At 40.7% G+C, this 20,530-nt stretch overlaps 2 protein-coding genes and 1 long non-coding RNA gene across 5 annotated transcripts; all 3 read left to right on the plus strand.

Moving 5' to 3' along the window:
• Positions 1-6,529: 6,529 nt before the first annotated feature.
• enkd1 (enkurin domain containing 1) lies at positions 6,530-10,463 on the plus strand. Of its 3 annotated transcripts, none has more exons than XM_029763237.1 (8): positions 6,530-6,672; positions 7,147-7,247; positions 7,338-7,562; positions 7,806-7,978; positions 8,239-8,424; positions 8,769-8,908; positions 9,100-9,236; positions 9,428-10,463. In XM_029763237.1, the coding sequence occupies exons 2-8, from the start codon at positions 7,163-7,165 to the stop codon at positions 9,586-9,588; spliced, it is 1,107 nt and encodes a 368-aa protein (XP_029619097.1). In that variant the 5' UTR covers positions 6,530-6,672; positions 7,147-7,162; the 3' UTR covers positions 9,589-10,463. The 3 variants fall into 3 exon arrangements, with proteins under 3 accessions (XP_029619097.1, XP_029619096.1, XP_029619098.1); XM_029763236.1 differs by lacking the exon at positions 6,530-6,672 and adding an exon at positions 6,681-6,985; XM_029763238.1 differs by lacking the exon at positions 6,530-6,672 and adding an exon at positions 6,681-6,806.
• Positions 10,464-13,586: 3,123 nt separating this feature from the next.
• Positions 13,587-14,999, plus strand: LOC115200290 (DNA polymerase beta-like; the record flags this gene model as incomplete). The annotated part of the gene is made up of 5 exons (XM_029763239.1): positions 13,587-13,600; positions 13,691-13,764; positions 13,964-14,034; positions 14,309-14,395; positions 14,680-14,999. Coding segments are annotated over 5 exons (333 nt in total), but the record flags the coding sequence as incomplete, so codon positions are not given.
• A 4,197-nt stretch (positions 15,000-19,196) lies between these two features.
• Positions 19,197-20,018, plus strand: LOC115200291 (uncharacterized). Its single transcript, XR_003879500.1, has 2 exons — positions 19,197-19,237; positions 19,322-20,018. It is a non-coding gene; the product is annotated as an uncharacterized LOC115200291 (long non-coding RNA).
• Positions 20,019-20,530: the final 512 nt, after the last annotated feature.

Genomic DNA, 20,530 nt, shown 5'->3' on the forward strand with positions numbered 1-20,530 from the left:
TTGAGTAACAATCCTTCTGCATTAAAACGTTGACTCACCAGCAGGATATGATTATTGAACCAGTTCTTAAAAAATAAAGACTTGTTTCTATACAAAATGTCCTTATTGTTCCAAATAAAATACCTATGCAGGGAAAAATGATGTTTATATATTAACGACCACGCTATGAATACTTGTCTAGAAAAGCAGATAATTTTGCAGGAATCTTATCAATGTTATTTCTTATGCACCACAGGAGAACCAAGAAATGAAGAGCGACACCACGGCTGTCTTTAAGGCTTTTATGTTGATCTGCAATAGTATTATGAAAAGACAGGACAGGAACACATCAGTCTCCAATGCAACACCTGACAAGTTGTTCTTTCTCTCTCAGTGTTTTCTCAGACTCTCACAATCACACTCATACATAAAGCCATAATGTATAGTTTAAAATAATAACCAGTCCTTAATACAAAGAATGTATAATCTTAATTCTTAGACAATAGAACCATACCTGCAATAGTATTATGAAAAGACAGGACAGGAACACATCAGTCTCCAATGCACCACCTGACAAGTTGTTCTACACAGGAGCATGAAGAAAGGTAAAACACATATCCTGTCTCACATCCCCAATACATTGCTAGGTGCTTTCAGTGTTGATAGTAGCAAAATACAACAACTCATGTACAAAACCACTGCAACACAAACAAGTTACAACGTAAAATCGCCTTAGAGGGCAAAAACTGCATCCCCCATAATGCAACACCATCACTAGTCGGCAGCTCAGCTAGCCGTCTGCATCACAGAAAGAAAGTCATGCTAGCTAGCAACACTTTTAGCACTCTGTAACTATATTAATAACAACAATAAAACTCTGAAAGTTACGTGTTTCGATAGTCTCACATCCCCTTATAACAATATCTACAGCATTAACCTTGGGACGTTTATTTATTTCACGTTACGGACTTCTACAAAGGAGTAATCTGCAACCCGTACCTTTCTCTCTCAGTGTTTTCTCAGACTGAGGAGAGCGGGATCTATGGGTAGTACCAGGGTGTTAGTAGGTGACGTAAGCACCCAGATAAAATAAAATACATTTAATGAAACAAAACCTGAAGATGTTAACATCATTCAGCTACTGTAGCTGCCTACCTAACATCAACAGGCATCACCAGTAGCGCAACAATTAAAATTAGAAACCAAAAGTAAAGTTCCTGGCGATCTGACTCCCCCCTTCTGTCTGAACTTGGAATATTCCTGTTCGTGGGCTTTGGCCACTGACCCTCAACCTGATTGTTCTGTTCTGCGTTGTGTAGTATTCTATTAATTTGAAGTTTGCTGGAATAACCATTTTAACTCTACTACATTATAGTTACGAAGTAACATAAAATTGAGGCCACCAAAACGGGAGAAGATATAATGAGGGATGAAATTCCAAATTGAAGTTGGATTCTATAAAAAATGTTTAGCCCAATTTATCTTTATCAAAAAAATTCAGACCACCATCTTCATATGAGTTCATAACGACAGATTTCCTAATATAATGTGTGTGATTTTTCCAGATGAAGTTGAAAAGCACCTGGTCAACAGCTTTACCTATTTTGTTGTCAAGATATAGGGACTGGGCTGCATAAGTAAGTCTGAAGATACCTTCAGCTTTAGAAAGTAATACTCGACCTTTCAAGGATAAATCCCTCTGCAACCAATGGTTCAACTTATTTAATTTTTTTTCAATAATAGGTATAAAATTTAATGAGCATCTTTCCTGTTGATCCTTAGATATGGTAATCCCAACGTATGTTACCTTTTCCTTGACTGGAATATTGCATATAGAGGGTATCACACAGTCTTTAACAGCAAACAATTCACACTTGTTAAGGTTTAGGCAAAGACCAGATGCTTTGGAAAATATATTTATCACATCGACTGCTCTAGGAATCTGGTCAGCGTCTTTCAAAAAGAGGGTTGTGTGATCTGCAAGTTGACTTATGATAATATCTCTGTCAGCAATAGAGATCCCTTTTATATTGTTGGATTTAACAGAACTTGTAAGAAGTTGGGTTGCAAGCAGGAAGAGGTAAGGCGAAATTGGGCAACCTTGCCTAATTCCTCTTATCAAATCAAATCTAGGAGAAGTGACATGCTTTAATTGAATTGAACTGTTCCCATTCATATAAAGAGTTTTAATAGTACTACAAAATAATTCCCCAAAACCAAATTTCTCAAGGGAGAGAAATAGAAACTCATGTTCCACTGTATCGAAGGCTTTATAAAAGTCTAAGAAGGCAATAAAACTATCTTCGAAGATTAAATCAGAATAGTCAATAAGGTCTAACACCAGTCAGATATTATTAGATATGTATATTCCTCATGAAGCCAGATTGGGTCTCTTCTATAATTGAGTCCAATATTGCCTTCATTCTTTTTGCTCATATTTTGTAGTCATTATTGAGCAGACAGATTGGACACCAATTATTGAGTAGAAGCAAGTTTTTCTTGGGCTTAGGTATTAATGTAATCAGACTGAGTCAAACTGGGAGAGAGAGCATTATTTGTAATGCTTTCAGAATAGACCTCCAACAGAAATGGGGCTAACTGTTGAGAAAACGTTTTGTAAAACTCAGCAGATATACCATCAGTCCCAGGATACTTATTATTTTTAAGGTGTTCAATAGAATAAATTCTCTTCAGCTATAATAGGGTCATCACACTTTTCCCTCTCAGCCTCCCCAATTGATTTCACATCCCCCAGAGAGTAAAAAAAAAGAGTTGAGGAAACCTCACAATACTTAAAACTATTTAAATTCCTGTAGAAGTTGTAACTAAAGTTAGAGATTAATTTGGGATCATCTGTGATGAGACCATTAATAGTTAATTGTTGAATTGTATTATTGTGGTATTTTTCTAACCTGAAAAAACTAGCTGAATTTTGTTCACCCTCTAGCCACTTCTTCCTAGATCTGACAAAGGCTCCCTCTGCTTTCAGTTTATACATATCATCCAACTTGTTTTGTAGCTCAAACAGAACAGACTTGTCCTCCTCTGAGACACTTTCAACAGGCGAGGTGATCTTTGTAATTACACTTTCTTCTTCAGCTCTCCTTGTCTTGGCAAGAAAACTCCCATATTTTCTTAACCCTTGTGTGGTCTTAACATTCTGTGTACTGCCCTTGTCCCAAGAGTAAAAAATGACCCGCCTTCACTAAACCCTTAAAAAAAGCAGTTTAATTAAATTTTAAACCACAAATCTATTTTGCATGAAAAAACAACCTGTCTTTCGTCACAAACTTTGTGAATATCTGGGGTTTCCCTCTTCACAATGCAGAAAGACTGCATTTAATCAGTGGCCACCACTCTTTTTTATTACAACACACATGTCATAATTGTTTTCTTTACTAAAGTAGTGTATTATTATTATTATTATTATTATTATTATTATTATTGCTAAAGGTACTGCATAGGTGTAAATAAACATTCTTAGCAAGAGATAGCACTTGTATAGCATAAGAAAGTATCAGAAATGTGCAGAAAGCAGTTTTGAATGCATTTTATTGAAGGGAAACAAGTCTTGAACTTTTTTGGCAACATAGTGATATATTCTTATATACTGTACAATGAGGAATTCAACTACAAAATACTAGTCTCCTCCCATTTTGTGAACCATTGAGCCCACCCACAAGATGTATAAACAACAACAATAAAATAAGATACAAAATAAAAACGTGAAGAACATAAATCAATCATCTTTAATTAGCACATGTAGGACAGTATGCAAGTGTGTGTGCATGGACTTTGCAGATGTATTTCTCATAAGTGCAGCACATAGTATTTGTTTTACAGTCCTTCTTTGGGGGGCAGAATTGGCATCTCCTCCTGTTGCCTGCCCCAGCTGCAGCCTCAGGTGGATCAGGACAAAATTCAGCCCCCTGAACAGCTTTCACAAGTGCTGCAGAGGCTGCTGTGCAGGGGAGGCGCTCCCTTCTTTGAATGTGTGGGGTTACAAGTGCCTTTCCCAGCTGCTCCAGGAACACCTTCCTCTTGTTCCACTTATCAGGGATCCAGGTTGGGTTGATCTTGTTCCAATATCACAAAGGCATTGTATGAGGACACAATGATGTTATGGAAGATGACCAAGGGCCAGTGGGCAGTCATCCTCCTGCAGCTGTAAATTTAAATCACCTTGTCCAGGTTGTCCATGCCTCCTTTGTTGTGTTTGTAGTCCACAATGATGGCTGGCTTCCTGTCCTCACGATCACTGATCTCAGCCGTTTTGTACAGTGTGCTCAGGAGGACCATTTTCTTGTTCCTCTTTGGGAGGTAAGAAACTAGAATGGTGGTGGGGGTGAAGGCAAACTTTGATGAGAAGGCCTCTCTCCCCTTTGATGCGAAGGAGTGCAGGGGGGAGCTCAGGCTTGTTCTTTCTAACTGTGCCAATCATGGTGATCTTCCTCTTCAGGAGCTGCTGGCTGAGTTCAATCAGTAGCACACAATCTCAATTGTGTGGTGTGTGTGTGTGTGTGTGTGTGCGTGCATGTCTTTGTTTTTTGTGGTGTGTAAATTATTTTATAACTGCCGGGTCAAATGACCCTTAGACAATGTTTGTACCCTGGTGGTGTACAGCTTTCATGGAAATATGAACAAAGGTGATGTTTCACTTTTTCTAAGGTTGGGGTCACTTTAGGAAAAGTTATCAAATTTCAAGTTGAAAAAATATCATTTAGGGGTTTTTCTCTGCTGTTAAGCATAGTTGGCGGGTCATTTTTGACACTTAAGACAACACATGGGTTAAATATTTTCCAACCTCATATTATTACTGTGTGAATTGTCACTTATAGCTTTGTTCTAAAAGTGTGTAATTAAATTGTTTATCTCCATCTTGACCAACTCATGTTTTAATAAAGCGCTATTAAGCTTCCAGTAGGATGCTTTGCTAATGCCATTATCAGAGATAAAAAGTTTAATGTCAATATAAATAGCTCTATGATCAGTAAGGGGAGTGGCAAGGATGTTAACAGAAATACCCTGTTTATCAAAACATTTAGATACCAGCCAAAAATCTGTGTGATTGTCTGGAGCGTGCCATGTGAAAGACTTGTCATTAGGAAACTTTACTCTCCAAATATCTCTGATATCAAACCTTTCCATAAACTGCCTCAAACTTGTATTCATGGAAGTGGACTGTCCCGGAGGCCATCTATCAATTAAATTATTCGGAGAAATATTAAAATCCCCACCTACTATAAGTAAAGCATTCGGGAACTTGGTTATAGAGCTGGTGCCAGCTGCTGCTGCTGACGTCACGGAGCTGAACCGTTTGTCGCGTGTTGCTGCTGGATTCGTTGAGCTGACCTATCTGCAAGTGATCTCGACGATGAATTCTGCTTTGCTCTTTGCCATTGAGCTGAGGACTGAAAGTGACTGACAGCGAATTAACTCTATTCCTCCTTAATATTAGGTGGCCCACGCGAGATAACTCTTAACGTGTGCAAACATAATTTTTTCCCCCATTTATTTATATTATTTCAACAGTCCCGGTACTACTCAGGGTTATTCATTGTTGAGTGAAATGTATGTGAAAAATATAAATGTATGTTGGGATGTCAATTTTCTAACTCCTATCACCAAAGAACATTCAAACGACTTTGTTGTCTGCTGAGTTGAGGAACGAGCAGACCTTATTATAAGAACATCTTTAGACATTTCATTATGATAATTGAAGGGTCACAATAGGACTTAGATAAGTTGTAAGTGCAACAAGTACTGATATTGTATCATAATATCACTCACAGCGTTCCAAGAAAACATCTGAGACATTTATGGTCGGTTTACAAATATTTTTTATATTTATACATAATTGTTTTATAAAACCCGTATAAACTGTATTTATAATTATATGGCAATATTTTATGTTTAATATTATTCAATTACATAATTTCTTATATATCACGTCGTACTTTTATTTTCCTGCACAAGTAAACACAGGAAATGCATCACCTTTGCCTCTACTGCCATTAATTCCAATAAATTTGTAAGTCGCTCTGGATAAGAGCGTCTGCTAAATGACTTAAATGTAAATGTAGACTTGTTTTGGATTTCTCCTTGACCAAAATGGATCCATTATGGAATTTTTTGGGATTCTGACATAGCCCCTTTGTTAATTTAATAGCATCTCTATGTCGGGGACATCCAGGTGCTCTGTGGTAGATCGTCGTCGTCCTCAGTATTATCACTGAGGTTCTAAACTCAGAGGCGCAACATCGCAAGACTTCCGGGAAATGATTGCGAAAGAGACCGAACAGACCAGGCCGGGGTTTGGGGTTTGAGAAGTCAATGAGACAAGTGAAAGATTCTTCCTTAGTTGTTAATTTTCTCGAAATCTAAAGGTACAACCTAGATTCGAGCCAATGTCTTAAGTATCTGAACATGTTATTACTCCGACTTTGTGAAAGTGACAAACTGAACCGTTTAAATTATTCCTCAAAAACAACTTTATATTGAAGGAGTGCCTTTGAGTCCACGGCGTGCACATGCGCAGTTCGATGCAAGACGACAGTTAGACCAGATGAAGTGTTTGTGCGCATGAGTTTAGTTAGCCAACAAGTGTGATCGGGATTTCTATTGGAGAAGCGTTTCAGCCTATCTTTATATTGTACTGTATTTGATGTTATAGTTGCCTCTCACGTATCTGCGGTAGGTTACACTGTTGCCATGGTGTGGGATTTGTCTTTAACACTGTTGTCCCTGCGTCATTACTGACTGCTGCGTGTTGATTGGGCTGCTAGTGCTAGCTACAGTTGGTTTGAAGTCTGGAGTATTTTATAACGGTAATATTTGGCAGAAAACTGTAAAACAGATTCTAACTATTTTGTTTATTTAGGCTAGCGAATGTTAGCTGTAGTTGTAGGAACAATACCGTTATCATCAGTCGTCAATGAATGCATCGATATCTTTTGCTAGCTAGCTCACGTTCGCTAACGACTGCTTTTTCTCTAAACCTGCAACAGTAAGTCATGGTCAGCGTGTAACAGTATTTTCTAACTAGCATTACATTTGTTGCTTAAATGATAACGTTACTTTCTGAAATGTGAATTCAGTGAAAAACCTATGCGAGTAGTTAGCTAGATAGCCCAATTGTGAATATCTGTGGTCTCTGTCTCGCAACAGCCACAGGTGTTCAGTGATGTGCGAGGGTCCCTCCATGATATCTGGGCCCATACCCCCAGATCCCTCCCTTTTTCCCGAATACTACAAACGTCCTGCCTCTGGTAAGATAGCTAAAATGTACAGCATTTTAAAATCCCAATAATTGTTGGTACAGCATGTCACATGGTGTCTTCCGTACTTCCTTATCCCAGCCAGGGGTCGTCTGGAGGGGAACGCTCATGGGACCCCAGCCCTTCTTTCTGGTCCCCTGGCCCCGGACCCTGTGTTGTACCCAGGCTGCTACAGCGCCCGTGCCCCTCGGCACCCCCGCATCGGCCCAAATGCCACACACATTCTGGAGAGGGGCCAGAGAGGGGTGGTGGGGGCTCTGCTAAGACTGGAAGGGGTCTCCCTCAGTCCCAACCCCTCTAAGCACAGTAAGTCCAACACCTACTGTTTCGTGGTAAGCACAGGTCAACACCTTCTTCCACTTTCCTTGCCAAATTCAAAGCCACATTTGTGGTTGTAGTGGATGGACTGTTTGTCATTGTAGTATATTGCATGCAAGGGTGGAGACTGTCATTTACTATACAGGAAAATACATTTAAAAGGTTCAACAGAAACAATATGGGACTGTGTTACGTTTCTCTCATTCCCTGTATTCTCTGTTTGTCCCACAGAGCAGCTGGTGCGTGACTACGGAAAGGAGAACGTGCGTCGGCTGAGGGAGATCCAGAGACGCTGCAGAGAGCAGGAGGCACAGAGGGAACACTCCCGTCCCGTCCCGGTCAAAGCCCTGTGGAGCTCCCCTAAATACCAGGACATCCCCTCCAGGGTCATGGCCCAGCTACAGGTGAGGGGGACTGGGAGATAGGCAGCCCTTTGTTTAGTGCACTGGGGGCTTCCACACCAAGCATAGACCTGTGCCAGTTAGTTCAAATTATAAGGATGTCCAGGGATGCTGGGCCCTCTTCCTATAACAAACCAGGGCACCACCATTAGCGTGGTATTTTTATTTTTGTAATAATGTGGGATCGATTCTACATGGCTGTAGTGATGACCATGTCACATACCATCATCTCTTTACTTCCTCTCTCTCTCTTCCTTCTGCAGGAGACCAGCCCTCCTATGAAGCCGGAGTGTCAGAACTTTTTAAAAGCACATTCTATCTGTGGTTCTGCTGGCCCCCCGAGACTAAAGCATGCTCTCTCACCCTCCCCAAGACCAAGCTGTGCCCCATCGCCATCCCCCTCACCTCGCTCAGCCTCCCAAAACCATACAGGGAAACAGAGTTTACAGGTGAGATAGGCACATTAAAATAGCCCAGACTGACTGAATTAATGGATGGACTCCAACTGAAATGTAAACATCTATTCCTCCAATCAGTGTGTATTTTAGCTGTGTATTTGCACATCTACCTCCAAACCTTGCCCTCTATGGTTGGAACCTCCACAGCTGAAGGTTGAGACATCTTTTTATTCAACTTCCATTTACCTCCAAATGTGGCTGAGCAGAATATCTCTTCTGTAATGTCTGTTTTCACCAATTACCAATATCAAAAATAAATGTGGTATGATTATTTTATGATGTGCTATGCCCTGAGCCCAAATGCAAACTTAATTAATTTGTATATTCTGTTGCAGGTGCAGGGCAGGATGGTGGACTTTGTGAGCCACAATGCGCAGGCTGCAGGGAAGACAGTCCTCCGTCGCTCCCAGTCATTGACCAACCTGAGGAACAGTCAGCCCCTGCCCAGCGCCATCAAGGGACAGGTGCCTCAGTAGTAAGTACACTGAACCAATATACATTATCCTCTGTAACTGCACTTAACAAAAAGTCTATCTTGCATTCAAAAGTGGAAGTCACTGGATGTAGCAAATCTTCACTCCAGATCCAATAATTCTGCCTCATAGTTAACAAAGCATACTTTTTTCTGACACTATGAATCATTCTCTCTCTCCCTCTATCTATCAGCCTTGAGGAGCGGAAGGAGCAGTGGCGACGGGAGGAGGAGGAAAAGAGGAGGAGCATTCCTGATCCATCCATCCCAGCTGGTCACACCCTGATGCCAGAGAGGGAGAGACAGGAGACCCTGGAGTCACTCAAAGAGAGTAGGTCTTTTACCACAAACACTTTTACATTATTTGTCTTTTACCTATTATTTTTCAAGTTGCTTAGTATGTATACATCAGCTCAAATAGATGGTATTTAATATTGAAAAGATGCTGTCTATTTGTGTTGAACCTTCAGACCAAGATGGATGCTCTTATTTATTCTCTCTCTTTCGTCTCTCTTCTTCCAGCCCATCGGTCTCTGGTGAGTGAGCTGCTGTCTCTTCCAGTCAGAGCCGACTCTCTGGGTGTCCGTTCCCGTCGTGCTCAGCTGGACCGCAGGCTCTCTGAGGTGGAGGAGGCCATCAAGATCTTCTCCAGGGACAAAGTCTACATCAAGACTGACTCCTAATACAAGAGGAGGCCTGCCTGGATCTTATTCACTAGGCAAGATCATGGGAGAAAACATTCTGAAAGCCTGGGAGACACTATTTGAACTTGTTCCATGAAGGCTCTTTTTATTTTTTGTTCTCTCCTTTGTGCCTACTGAACATGATCCTGCAGTCTGAGGCTGCTGGGAAATAGCCTAGACTCTAGAGCTATTATTAGTGTAATTTACAAAGAGGGGAATTGTAAAATGAAGTGATTTATTTCTCCTGTGACACTAAGCAGGTTGCATTTACTAGTGCTTGACTACCAATGGCCTACTACTGAATGTATTATAGTAATAATACATTTATTGTATATAGCGCTTTACATTACAAACAAGAATCTCAAATTCGCTTTGAAAACAAATGTAGGGATCTGGCAGTTCATGGTTGATGGTCTTTCACAGCTTCAGATGTAGAGGCATTTGGGAAAGGCAGTCAGTAGCAGTAGCTTGAGCAGAAGGAGCATCGATGATACAGACCGGCAGGGAGAACGTCAGTCAGATACTTTTCTAAGGAGGGCAATTAGGCAGCCCTACTGTAAATCAAGCACTTCTGTTGGCAGAGAATGTACATACCTTCACTGTAGTGGTGTGTGTGTAATGTCCATTTTAGCTGACTCAGAATCATATCACCTTGGAACTGGCACAAATGTGATGTTTCTTATCAGTTACATCCAAAGTGGGTTTATTGTCTGACATTTGTCATAAACTGCTATTTATTGACTGTGACTGTAATGAAGTAATTATGTGTGTAGTACTTGAATTCTAGTTTTGTATTTCATTAAACTTTGAGGGTGTTTTATGGGTCTTCGTCATATGAATGTGAGGACCAGAGACTCCTCTATATGTCACTCAAACAATTGTGTCCGACCTCTATTTTTCAGTCCTTTTTTATGTGTGTACCATATTCGCATAATACTACCCGCTCACTGGTCTACTTTCAACCAAAAATGGTTATTTATCTCTTGCTATTTCTGTGTTGTGTCACGCACGCCCTGCCCCCCTCGTAGTGGAGTTCATTGTTCGTCTCCTCTCCCCTGTTAATATTAATAGCTAGCAGGCTGCAAAGTCTGTTTTAGCTAGCTACATTACTTCTCGCAAGAAAGTAAAATAAAAATACAACATACTTTTGAAAAAAGCTGGAATACAGAGATGAGTAAAAGGAAAGCGCCACAGGAATCCCCAAACGAGGGAATAGCAGACTTTCTTACAGTTAAGGGGCGTGCTAGCTACAAGCTAACGACACCTGGCTAGCACATATGAATAGGTTAGCTAGCTATAGTAGCTTCTTTGCTAGCTACCTTAATTTGCAACCAAATATAGCAAGCAATAGGTTAAGCAGATTGACATATTACTAGCTAGTATGTAAAACACGAATATAAACTTATTTCATTATTTAAAATGCTAACCCCTAGTACTAGTTGTAGTCCTCGTAATGTTTAGTTAGCTAATAGCTGTGTGGATGTAACGTAACACCCCATTCCGTACAAATGTGAGTTTACGTTAGTTATGGGCTGTGTCAAACGTAATTGAAACCCCCTTTGCACAGCCTGTTAACGTGAGGTAAAACGTCAGCATCTGTGGTGATCATGGCTAATAGCCTGTGAAACCAACCAATATTCTCTGTTAGTTTCTTCAATATGCGAAGTCTGGGTGAGTATGATTCTATATTTGTTTCCTACTCTCCCAGAATTGACCAACTATGAGAGGAATGTCAACAGAGCTATCCAAAAGTACTGGTAGTAGTGTAGTGAAGGATGCAAGTGTCCCTTCACAACAGGCATCTGAATAAGTAATTCAGCCCCATGTTTACTCCCCCGTTACTCCCTCAATTACAGTGAATAACTATCTGTGTTGTGCTACAGTGTTTTTCAGGAAAGCAGCTTCAGTGATCTCCAAGTACCCCCAGAAGATCAAAAATGGAGAAGAGGCCAAGAAACTGGTGAAGGCATAGGTGTTGAGAAATAGGTGTCTCAGACAGTACAGTGCTGTTATAGCAGTGGTCGATGATTGACTTGAAAGCTCATCTGATGCTAGCTCAAGATGTACTCTTAAGGAGCCTACCATTACTCCTTAAGGTCCAAGGACCTTCCTTGTATGTTATTTTCAGAGGTAGACTGCACTGGCAGCCAAAACAGCCAAGTATTCCATCAGAACGTGAATAGATTATCAAAACCGATATAGTTCTAGAAACATAAAGCCCTTTACTTTCATATCACATAAAGATAATTTCACAAATGCAAAATATGTACTTACTGTACACTGTTTTAACCTGCAGCCAAACGTATTTTTCAGTGACAACATGTTTCTTCCGGCTTTCTCCCGTTACACACAGGTGTTTGGCACAGGTGGTCCGTCTGTCTTCCGTAAACATGCACTGTAACTTGGAGATATGACTGTGTGGGAACACTAACGCTATAAAGGTGTGTATCAATTTAATGTTTTGGTTGAAAAAAATATATATCTTGCCTTTATGAAAGATAATATGAAAGATAAGGTCCTTATGCTTCTAAAACTGTACCGCAAGCGATGCGTGTTAATGTTCATACTGAGCGTTAGGGCTCTTAACAAAACTCCTCTGTACAGAAGACGCCTTCGTCCAATGACTCTTAAAGGTAATGTAATGGAACTGAGAGTCATGATCAAGGACTAATCTGATGCCAGCCAATGCTCACCAGTAAAGTAGTGTAACAGTACACCATTATACTTCCGTTATACATTCTATTGTGTTCATCTATTTTAAATAGGAGGGAGTTGGAAAAGAGATCACTAAGAAGATAGATTACTTTTTACAAACAGGAACACTCAAGAAGTTGGAAAAGGAGAGTGTTTGAGGAATGACATTATCCTTCAAGCAAGATGCAGTCTGTCACTTCTTTGTCCAATGTGGCCACAATGCAAAGTGCATAAACGAAAGAAGATAATTATATTGTTAATTCCACTCAGTTTGATGCAGGCTAATGGATTGTGTTTATCTTCCCAGATTCGTAATGATGACACCAGCTCATCCAACTTCCTTACCAGAGTTACTGGTATTGGGTATGTCTATTGCTTTGTTTGTTAAACCCAATCACTGACCCCGTTTTCTAGCCCTTTGGTGGCAAACTCTTCGCGCGGAAAACTACTGTTCCACAGGATTTTGTTCCAGCCTTTATCGAACACACCTAACCAGTTAACTCTCCCTCCTTCTCCAGTTCGGCTGCTGCCAGAAAGTTTTTTGATGAGGGAGTGAAGACCCTGGAAGGTTTGCTGAACTTTTAAAGCTACTTTTTACAGCACCTTGGATTTGAGATGATACAATGACTGAGGTTAATGTGCAGACTGTCAGCTTTAATTTGAGGGTATTTTCATTCATATTGGGTTACAAACTATCCTATTCCCAAGACATGCTAACCTTTCACCATTACATTAACGGGAGGTTATGTTATCATTTTTGGGGGAATGATATTTATGCCTCTAACTTTCTCAGTCATCATTATTCACGATTCATTCAGGATTATCAGTAATCATGGCAGCATCTACGTTAATGTAGAAGTGTTTAGTAACATATTCTATTCCATATCGATTCATCTCAAATTAAAGCTGACAGTCTGCACTTTAACCTCAGTCATTGTATCATTTAAAATCCAAAGTGCTGGAGTGCACAGACAAAACAAAGAACTTGTCACTGTCCCAATACTTTTGGAGCTCACTGTATATTAACACTGTTGTGCTTTTAGATCTGAAGAAAATTTAACACAAGCTCAATCATCATCAGTAGATTGGACTCAAGTAAGTGTGAATCTCCTGTCAGTGGATCACTCTGCCTGCCCCAATGTAAGTCTTTTGCTAATGTTGTATGACCATCAATGGCTGGTGTCTCATACATTCCAATTGAAGTTTCCTGTGCATGCTTGGTGGCGTGTGTGTGAAGCTGCTCTGTGTTTGCGGTAGGTACTTTGAGGAGTTTGAGAAGAGGATTCCACGAGTTGAGATGACGAAGATGGAGGTGGAGGTGGGTGATATTTGCTGTTGTGAATATTTTTTGATTAGAATGGAGTGTATTTACTGTTACTACTGTCTTACACTTTGTGTGTTTGTCCAGACCATTCATTCTGCAGGAGCTGGAGTTGCTGGATACTGAGTACATCAGGGCCATCTGTGGAAGCTACAGGAGAAGTGAGTCCTGACATGTAGTGGTGTACTTGGTGGTTTTTAGTATTAATAACTCTGTGTACTGTTTAGATGTGCATGTTTTATGTATGATCAAGGAAGTGATTGCAGTGGGAAGGAAAATGTTGTTTTTATAAACTAGATTATTTTATATTTTTTGGGTAATTTCCTAATTATTTATCTGTTCCTGCATTCTCTTCTACAGGTGCTGAATCCAGTGGGGATATTGAGATCTTGCTGACTCACCCAAACTACACCTCTATGGATGAGAAACAGGTGACCACCAAACTCCACAATACCTACTGCTGCTTTGGTACTGTAATGATTAATATACACTAAGGTACAGTTGACTCCTTATAAGTGGACATTGCACTTACCCAATCTCCATTTAAGTGCTTTACAGTTCACCAGTCCAAATACATTCTTATTTGCCATGCTTTGGTTTAGTGCATGCATTCATGACAGCCCAAGGGCATTGCATTCAACAGAAGACGACCTCTTATGACTTTCATATGCTCATCCCATACTTTCTTTGTTCTTCCTCTTCAAGCCCAAACTTCTCCATGCCGTGGTTGAACATTTTGAGTCCATTGGGTTCATTACAGACACACTGTCCAAAGGAGACACCAAATTCATGGTGAGGGCTGCGTGTGGCTAGCTAGCTGCAGGGAATATTGCTTTATCTGTTTCTTTAAAAGTGAAAGTAACTAAGATGTTTTGATTTGTAATGTAGTTTGTGCAGCAAGGGTCTGTACTGCTTTCACTTAACTAAATTGGAAGCAACCGTTCAAGCACATGGCTCACTGCTTATTTATGTGATAGTTACTCTCTCTAGTCACATTAGTCAGAATGTTTATCTATTCAACCTTTATTTTACCTGGTCGACGACCTGGTCATTGATTTGATGGTTTCTGTCTCTAGGGAGTCTGCCAGCTGCAGCAAAATGATGATGATGGGGAGGAATATCTTCACAGGCGCATTGATATCAGGTGGATACCTAGTAACTAGTTACAAACGCACCTCATCACATGTTGTTCTGATGACTCCGTTACCTGAGGAAGGTCAGACAGAATGACATGGTGAAAGTGCTCCCTCTCATTATATCTATTTGTCACATGCTTCGTAAACAACAGGTGTAGACTAACAGTGAAATGTTTACTTACGGGCCGTTCCCAACAATGCAGATCGAAAGAAAATAGAGCAATAATAGAAAAGTAAAAGCCGTGGTAATAAAGACAAAATGAGTAATGATAACTTGGCTATATACACAGGGTACCAGTACTAAGTCGATGTGGAGGGGTACGAGGTAATTGAGGTAGATACAGTACCAGTCAAAAGTTTGGACAGACGTACTCATTCAAGAGGTTCTTTATTTTTACTATTTTCTATATTGTAGAATAGTGAAGACATCAAAACTATGAAATAACACATGGAATCATGTAGTAACCAAAAAAAGTGCTAAACAAATCTAGGGGTGGTATACAGAAGATAGTCCATATTATGGGAAGAACAGCTCAAATAAGCAAAGAGAAACAGCTGTCCATCATTACTTTTTAAGACATGATGGTCAGTCAATCTGGAAAATTCAAGTGCAGTCTCAAACCATCAAGCTCTATAATGAAACTGACTGTCATGAGGACCGCCACAGGAAAGGAAGACCCAGAGTTCTCTGCTGCAGAGGATAAGTTCATGAGAGTTAACTGCACCTCAGATTGCAGCCCAAATAAATGCTTCAGAGTTCAAGTAACAGACACATCTCAACATCAACTGTTCAGAGGAGACAGTGTGAATCAGGCCTTCATTCTTGAATTGCTGCATAGAAACCACAACTAAACCACAACACTGTCAGTGATTTACAGTCGTATGAAAAAGTTTGGGCACCCTTGACAATTTCCATGATTTCCATTTATAAATAATTTGGTGTTTGGATCAGCAATTTCATTTTGATCTATCAAATAACTGATGGACACAGTAATATTTCAGTAGTGAAATGAGGTTTATTGGATTAACAGAAAATGTGCAATATGCATCAAAACAAAATTAGACAGGTGCATAAATTTGGGCACCCCAATAGAAAAATCACATCAATATTTAGTAGAGCCTCCTTTTGCTAAAATAACAGCCTCTAGATGCTTCCTATAGCCTCTAATGAGTGTCTGGATGAAGGTATTTTGGACCATTCCTCCTTACATAACATCTCCAGTTCAGTTAGGTTTGAAGGTTGCCAAGCATGGACAGCCCGCTTCAAATCATCCCACAGATTCTCAATGATATTCAGGTCTGGGGACTGGGATGGCCATTCCAGAACATTGTACTTGTTCCTCTGCATAAATGCCCGTGTAGATTTTGAGCAGTGTTTTGGGTCGTTGTCTTGTTGAAATATCCAGACCCGGCATAACTTCAACTTTGTGACTGATTCTTCAACATTATTCACAAGAATCTGCTGATATTGAATCCATGCGACCCTCAACTTTAACAAGATTCCCAGTACCGGCACTGGCCACACAGCCCCACAGCATGATGGAACCCCCACCAGATTTTACTGTGCAAGTGTTTTTCTTGGAACGCTGTGTTCTTTTGCCACCATGCATAACGTCCCTTGTTATGACCAAATAACTCAATCTTTGTTTCATCAGTCCACAGCACCTTATTCCAAAATGAAGCTGGCTTGTCCAAATGTGCGTTTGCATACCTCAAGCGACTCTGTTTGTGGCGTGTGTGCAGAAAAGGCCTCTTCCGCATCACTCTCCCATACAGCTTCTCCTTGTGCAAAGTGCGCTGAATTGTTGAACGATGCACAGTGACACCATCTGCAGCAAGATGATGTTGTAGGTCTTTGGAGGTAGTCTGTGGGCTGGTTTCGACCGTTCTCACCGTCCTTCGCCTTTGCCTCTCTGATATTTTACTTGGCCTGCCACTTCTGGCCTTAACAAGAACTGTGCCTGTGGTCTTCCATTTCCTCATTATGTTCCTCACAGTGGACACTGACAGCTTAAATCTCTGCGATAGCTTTTTGTAGCCTTCCTCTAAACCATAATGTTGAACAATCTTTGTTTTCAGGTCATTTGAGAGTTGTTTTGAGGCCCCCATGTTGCCACTCTTCAGAGGAGAGTCAAAGAGAACAACAACTTGCAATTGGCCACCTTAAATGCCTTTTCTCATGATTGGATGCACTTGTCTATGAAGTTCAAGGCTTAATGAGCTCACCAAACCAATTGTGTGTTCCAATTAATCAGTGCTAAGTAGTTACAGGTATTCAAATCAACAGAATGACAAGGGTGCCCAAATTTTTGCATAGCCTATTTTTCACATCTGATTTAATTTCATACAACTTAATATTGCTACACTAAAAAAACTTTGTCTGGACAATACCCCAGGACTCAGCTTTTATTAGAAAATGAATGGCATGCCACTGTGATAATTTTCTGTGACGACAGAGTAAATTATTATGCAGCCTCAGAGGGGTGCCCAAACTTTTTCATATGACTGTATTTAGAGTTCAAGGCACACTTTACCAGCATGGCTACCACAGCATTCTGCAGCAATACGCCATCCCATCTGGTTTGCGTTTAGTAGGACAATCATTTGTTTTTCAACAGGACAATGACCCAACACACCTCGAGGCTGTGTAAGGGCTATTTGACCAAGAAGGCCTCCACAATATCCCGACCTCACCCCAATTGAGATGTTTTGGGATGAGTTGGAACGCAGAGTGAAGTAAAAGCAGCCAACAAGGGCTCAGCATATGTGGGAACTCCTTCAAGATTGTTGGAAAAGCATTCCAGGTGAAGCTGGTAGACACTCTAGACCCAAACTGCTACAGACCTATATCTATCCTACCCTGTCTTTCTAAGGTCTTCGAAAGCCAAGTTAACAAACAGATCACCGAACATTTCGAATCCCACCGTACCTTCTCCGCTATGCAATCTGGTTTCCAAGCTGGTCATGGGTGCACCTCAGCCACACTCAAGGTCCTAAACGATATCATAACCGCCATCAATAAAAGACAATACTGTGCACCCGTATTCATCGACCTGGCCAAGGCTTTCGACTCTGTCAATCACCACATTCTTATCGGCAGACTCAACAGCCTTGGTTTCTCAAATGACTGCCTCGCCTGGTTCACATACTACTTCTCTGATAGAGTTCAGTGTGTCAAATCGGAGGGCCTGTTGTCCGGACCTCTGGCAGTCTCTATGGGGGTGCCACAGGGTTCAATTCTCGGGCCGACTCTTTTCTCTGTATACATCAATAATGTCGCTCTTGCTGCAGGTGATTCTTTGATCCACCTCTACACAGACGACACCATTCTGTATACTTCTGACCCTTCTTTGGACACTGTGTCAACTACCCTCCAGACGAGCTTCAATGCCATACAACTCTCCTTCCATAGCCTCCAACTGCTCTTAAATGCAAGTATAACTAAATGCATGCTCTTCAACCGATCGCTGCCCACACCTGCCCGCCCGTCCAGCATCACTACTCTGGACGGTTCTGACTTAGAATATGTGGACAACTACAAATACCTAGGTGTCTGGTTAGACTGTAAACTCTCCTTCCAGACTCACATTAAGCATCTCCAATCCAAAATTAAATCTAGAATCGGCTTCCTATTTCACAACAAAGCATCCTTCATTCATGCTGCCAAACATACCCTTGTAAAACTGACTATCCTACCGATCCTTGACTTCGGCAATGTCATTTACAAAATAGCCTCCAACACTACTCAGCAAATTAGATGCAGTCTATCACAGTGCCATCCGTTTTGTCACCAAAGCCCCATATACTACCCACAACTGCGACCTGTATGCTCTCGTTGGCTGGCCCTCGCTTCATATTCGCTGCCAAACCCACTGGCTACAGGTCATCTATAAGTCTTTGCTAGGTAAAGCCCCGCCTTATCTCAGCTCACTGGTCACCATAGCAACACCCACCCGTAGCACACGCTCCAGCAGGTATATTTCACTGGTCAACCCCAAAGCCAATTCCTCCTTTGGCTGCCTTTCCTTCCAGTTCTCTGCTGCCAATGACTGGAACGAATTGCAAAAATCACTGAAGTTGGAGACTTATATCTCCCTCACTAACTTTAAGCATCAGCTGTCAGAACAGCTCACAGATCATTGCACCTGTACATAGCCCATCTGTAAATAGCCCATCCAACTACCTCATCCCCATATTATTATTATTTTTTCTCCTTTGCACACCAGCATCTCTACCTCTATCTGCACATCTATCACTCCAGTGTTTAATTGATTAATTGTAATTACTTCTCCACTACGGCCTATTTATTGCCTTACCTTCCTTATCTTACCTCATTTGCCCACACTGTATATAGATGTTTTCTCTTGTGTTATTGGCTGTATGTTTGTTTATTCCAAGGTGTAACTCTGTGTTGTGTCGCACTGCTTTGCTTTATCTTGGCCAGGTCGCAGTTGTAAATGAGAACTTGTTCTCAACTAGTTTACCTGGTTAAATAAAGGTGAAATAAAATACCAATAAAAATATCTCTGTCATTAACTGGTGGGTTAGCCAGCAGTTCATGTCTGTTTCTCTGTGGTTGTAGGTATGGCCGGAGAGCCTCTGGTGGTAGACAGTGAGAAGGACATATTTTACTACATCTAGTGGAAATACAGAGAGCATAAATAGCACAGCGAGTGAAAGGAGGGGCTAAAAATACACTTTTTATCCCCACATGATTTACCTTCAAAGGCTGAAAATTGTGTGTGTTTTAGGGCTTCTATATATTTTGGTGTTTGTTTTCCCAGGAGGGAAAAATAGGACAAAACCTTTAGGTTTCTCCCACAGTCCCACTGACTTTTTATACCAGGAAATATATATTGAAGTGAACTCTATCAGTGTTCATGAAATCACTGGTAAATGCAATGATTCTTTGAGAAGGAAATATGCTTTAGATTGTCAACACATTTAGAGCTTCAAACACACTTTACCTCATTATATGCATGATCTGGTTTTTGATTGCCAGTGATTTCTACAGTCTCTGACAATGCCAAGAGTAAGACCAGAATAATTTTTTACAGTGCTCTCACTCAGCATAAACATGCAAATATTTGTATTGATGGTGCTAAATTAATAACGTATCATGTGTATCAAACAGCAACACAGTTTGTCAGTCTGTTTCTGCTTGTCGCTGGCTTGTTTGGCTAGCTAGGCAACAATGTTGCCTTGACTTCAGAAACACTGGCTAAAGCATAGGGCTACTGACAGATCTTTTCACAAAAATGATCAGATTAATATTGCCATTGAGAAAATTCCAAATAAAACGAGACATGACCTTTTTCAAGGTCAGTCTCGCAAAAAGACGCATTCTTGCGTTCTAACTACCCGCTATTCAAAGCGCTCTGAACAAATTAAGGGAATCGTTCACAAACATTGGCACATACTAAAATCCGATGATAGTCTCGGTAATGTGTTTTCGGACCTTCCCTTGGTTGTATTCTCGCGGGGCAGAAATCTCAGAGACCAATTGGTACACTCTGATTTACCACCCCAAGATATTCCTGAACAACGTCTATTTGCGCCACTACTGGATGGAAATTACAAGTGTAATGTCTGTGCTCAATGCAATGGCACTTATAAATGTAGATCCTTCAAACATACTCAAACAGGGAAATCGATCCCAATCAAAGGTGTTATCACGTGCACCACTAAGGCAGTTATTTATCTTATAACTTGTCCTTGTGGTAAAAATTATGCGGGTAAAACAAATCGTGAATTAAAAGTACGTATCTCAGAGCATCGTAGCACCATTAGG

This window comes from Salmo trutta, chromosome 9 (genome assembly GCF_901001165.1).
Source record: "Salmo trutta chromosome 9, fSalTru1.1, whole genome shotgun sequence".
NCBI classification, from domain to species: Eukaryota; Metazoa; Chordata; class Actinopteri; order Salmoniformes; family Salmonidae; genus Salmo; species Salmo trutta.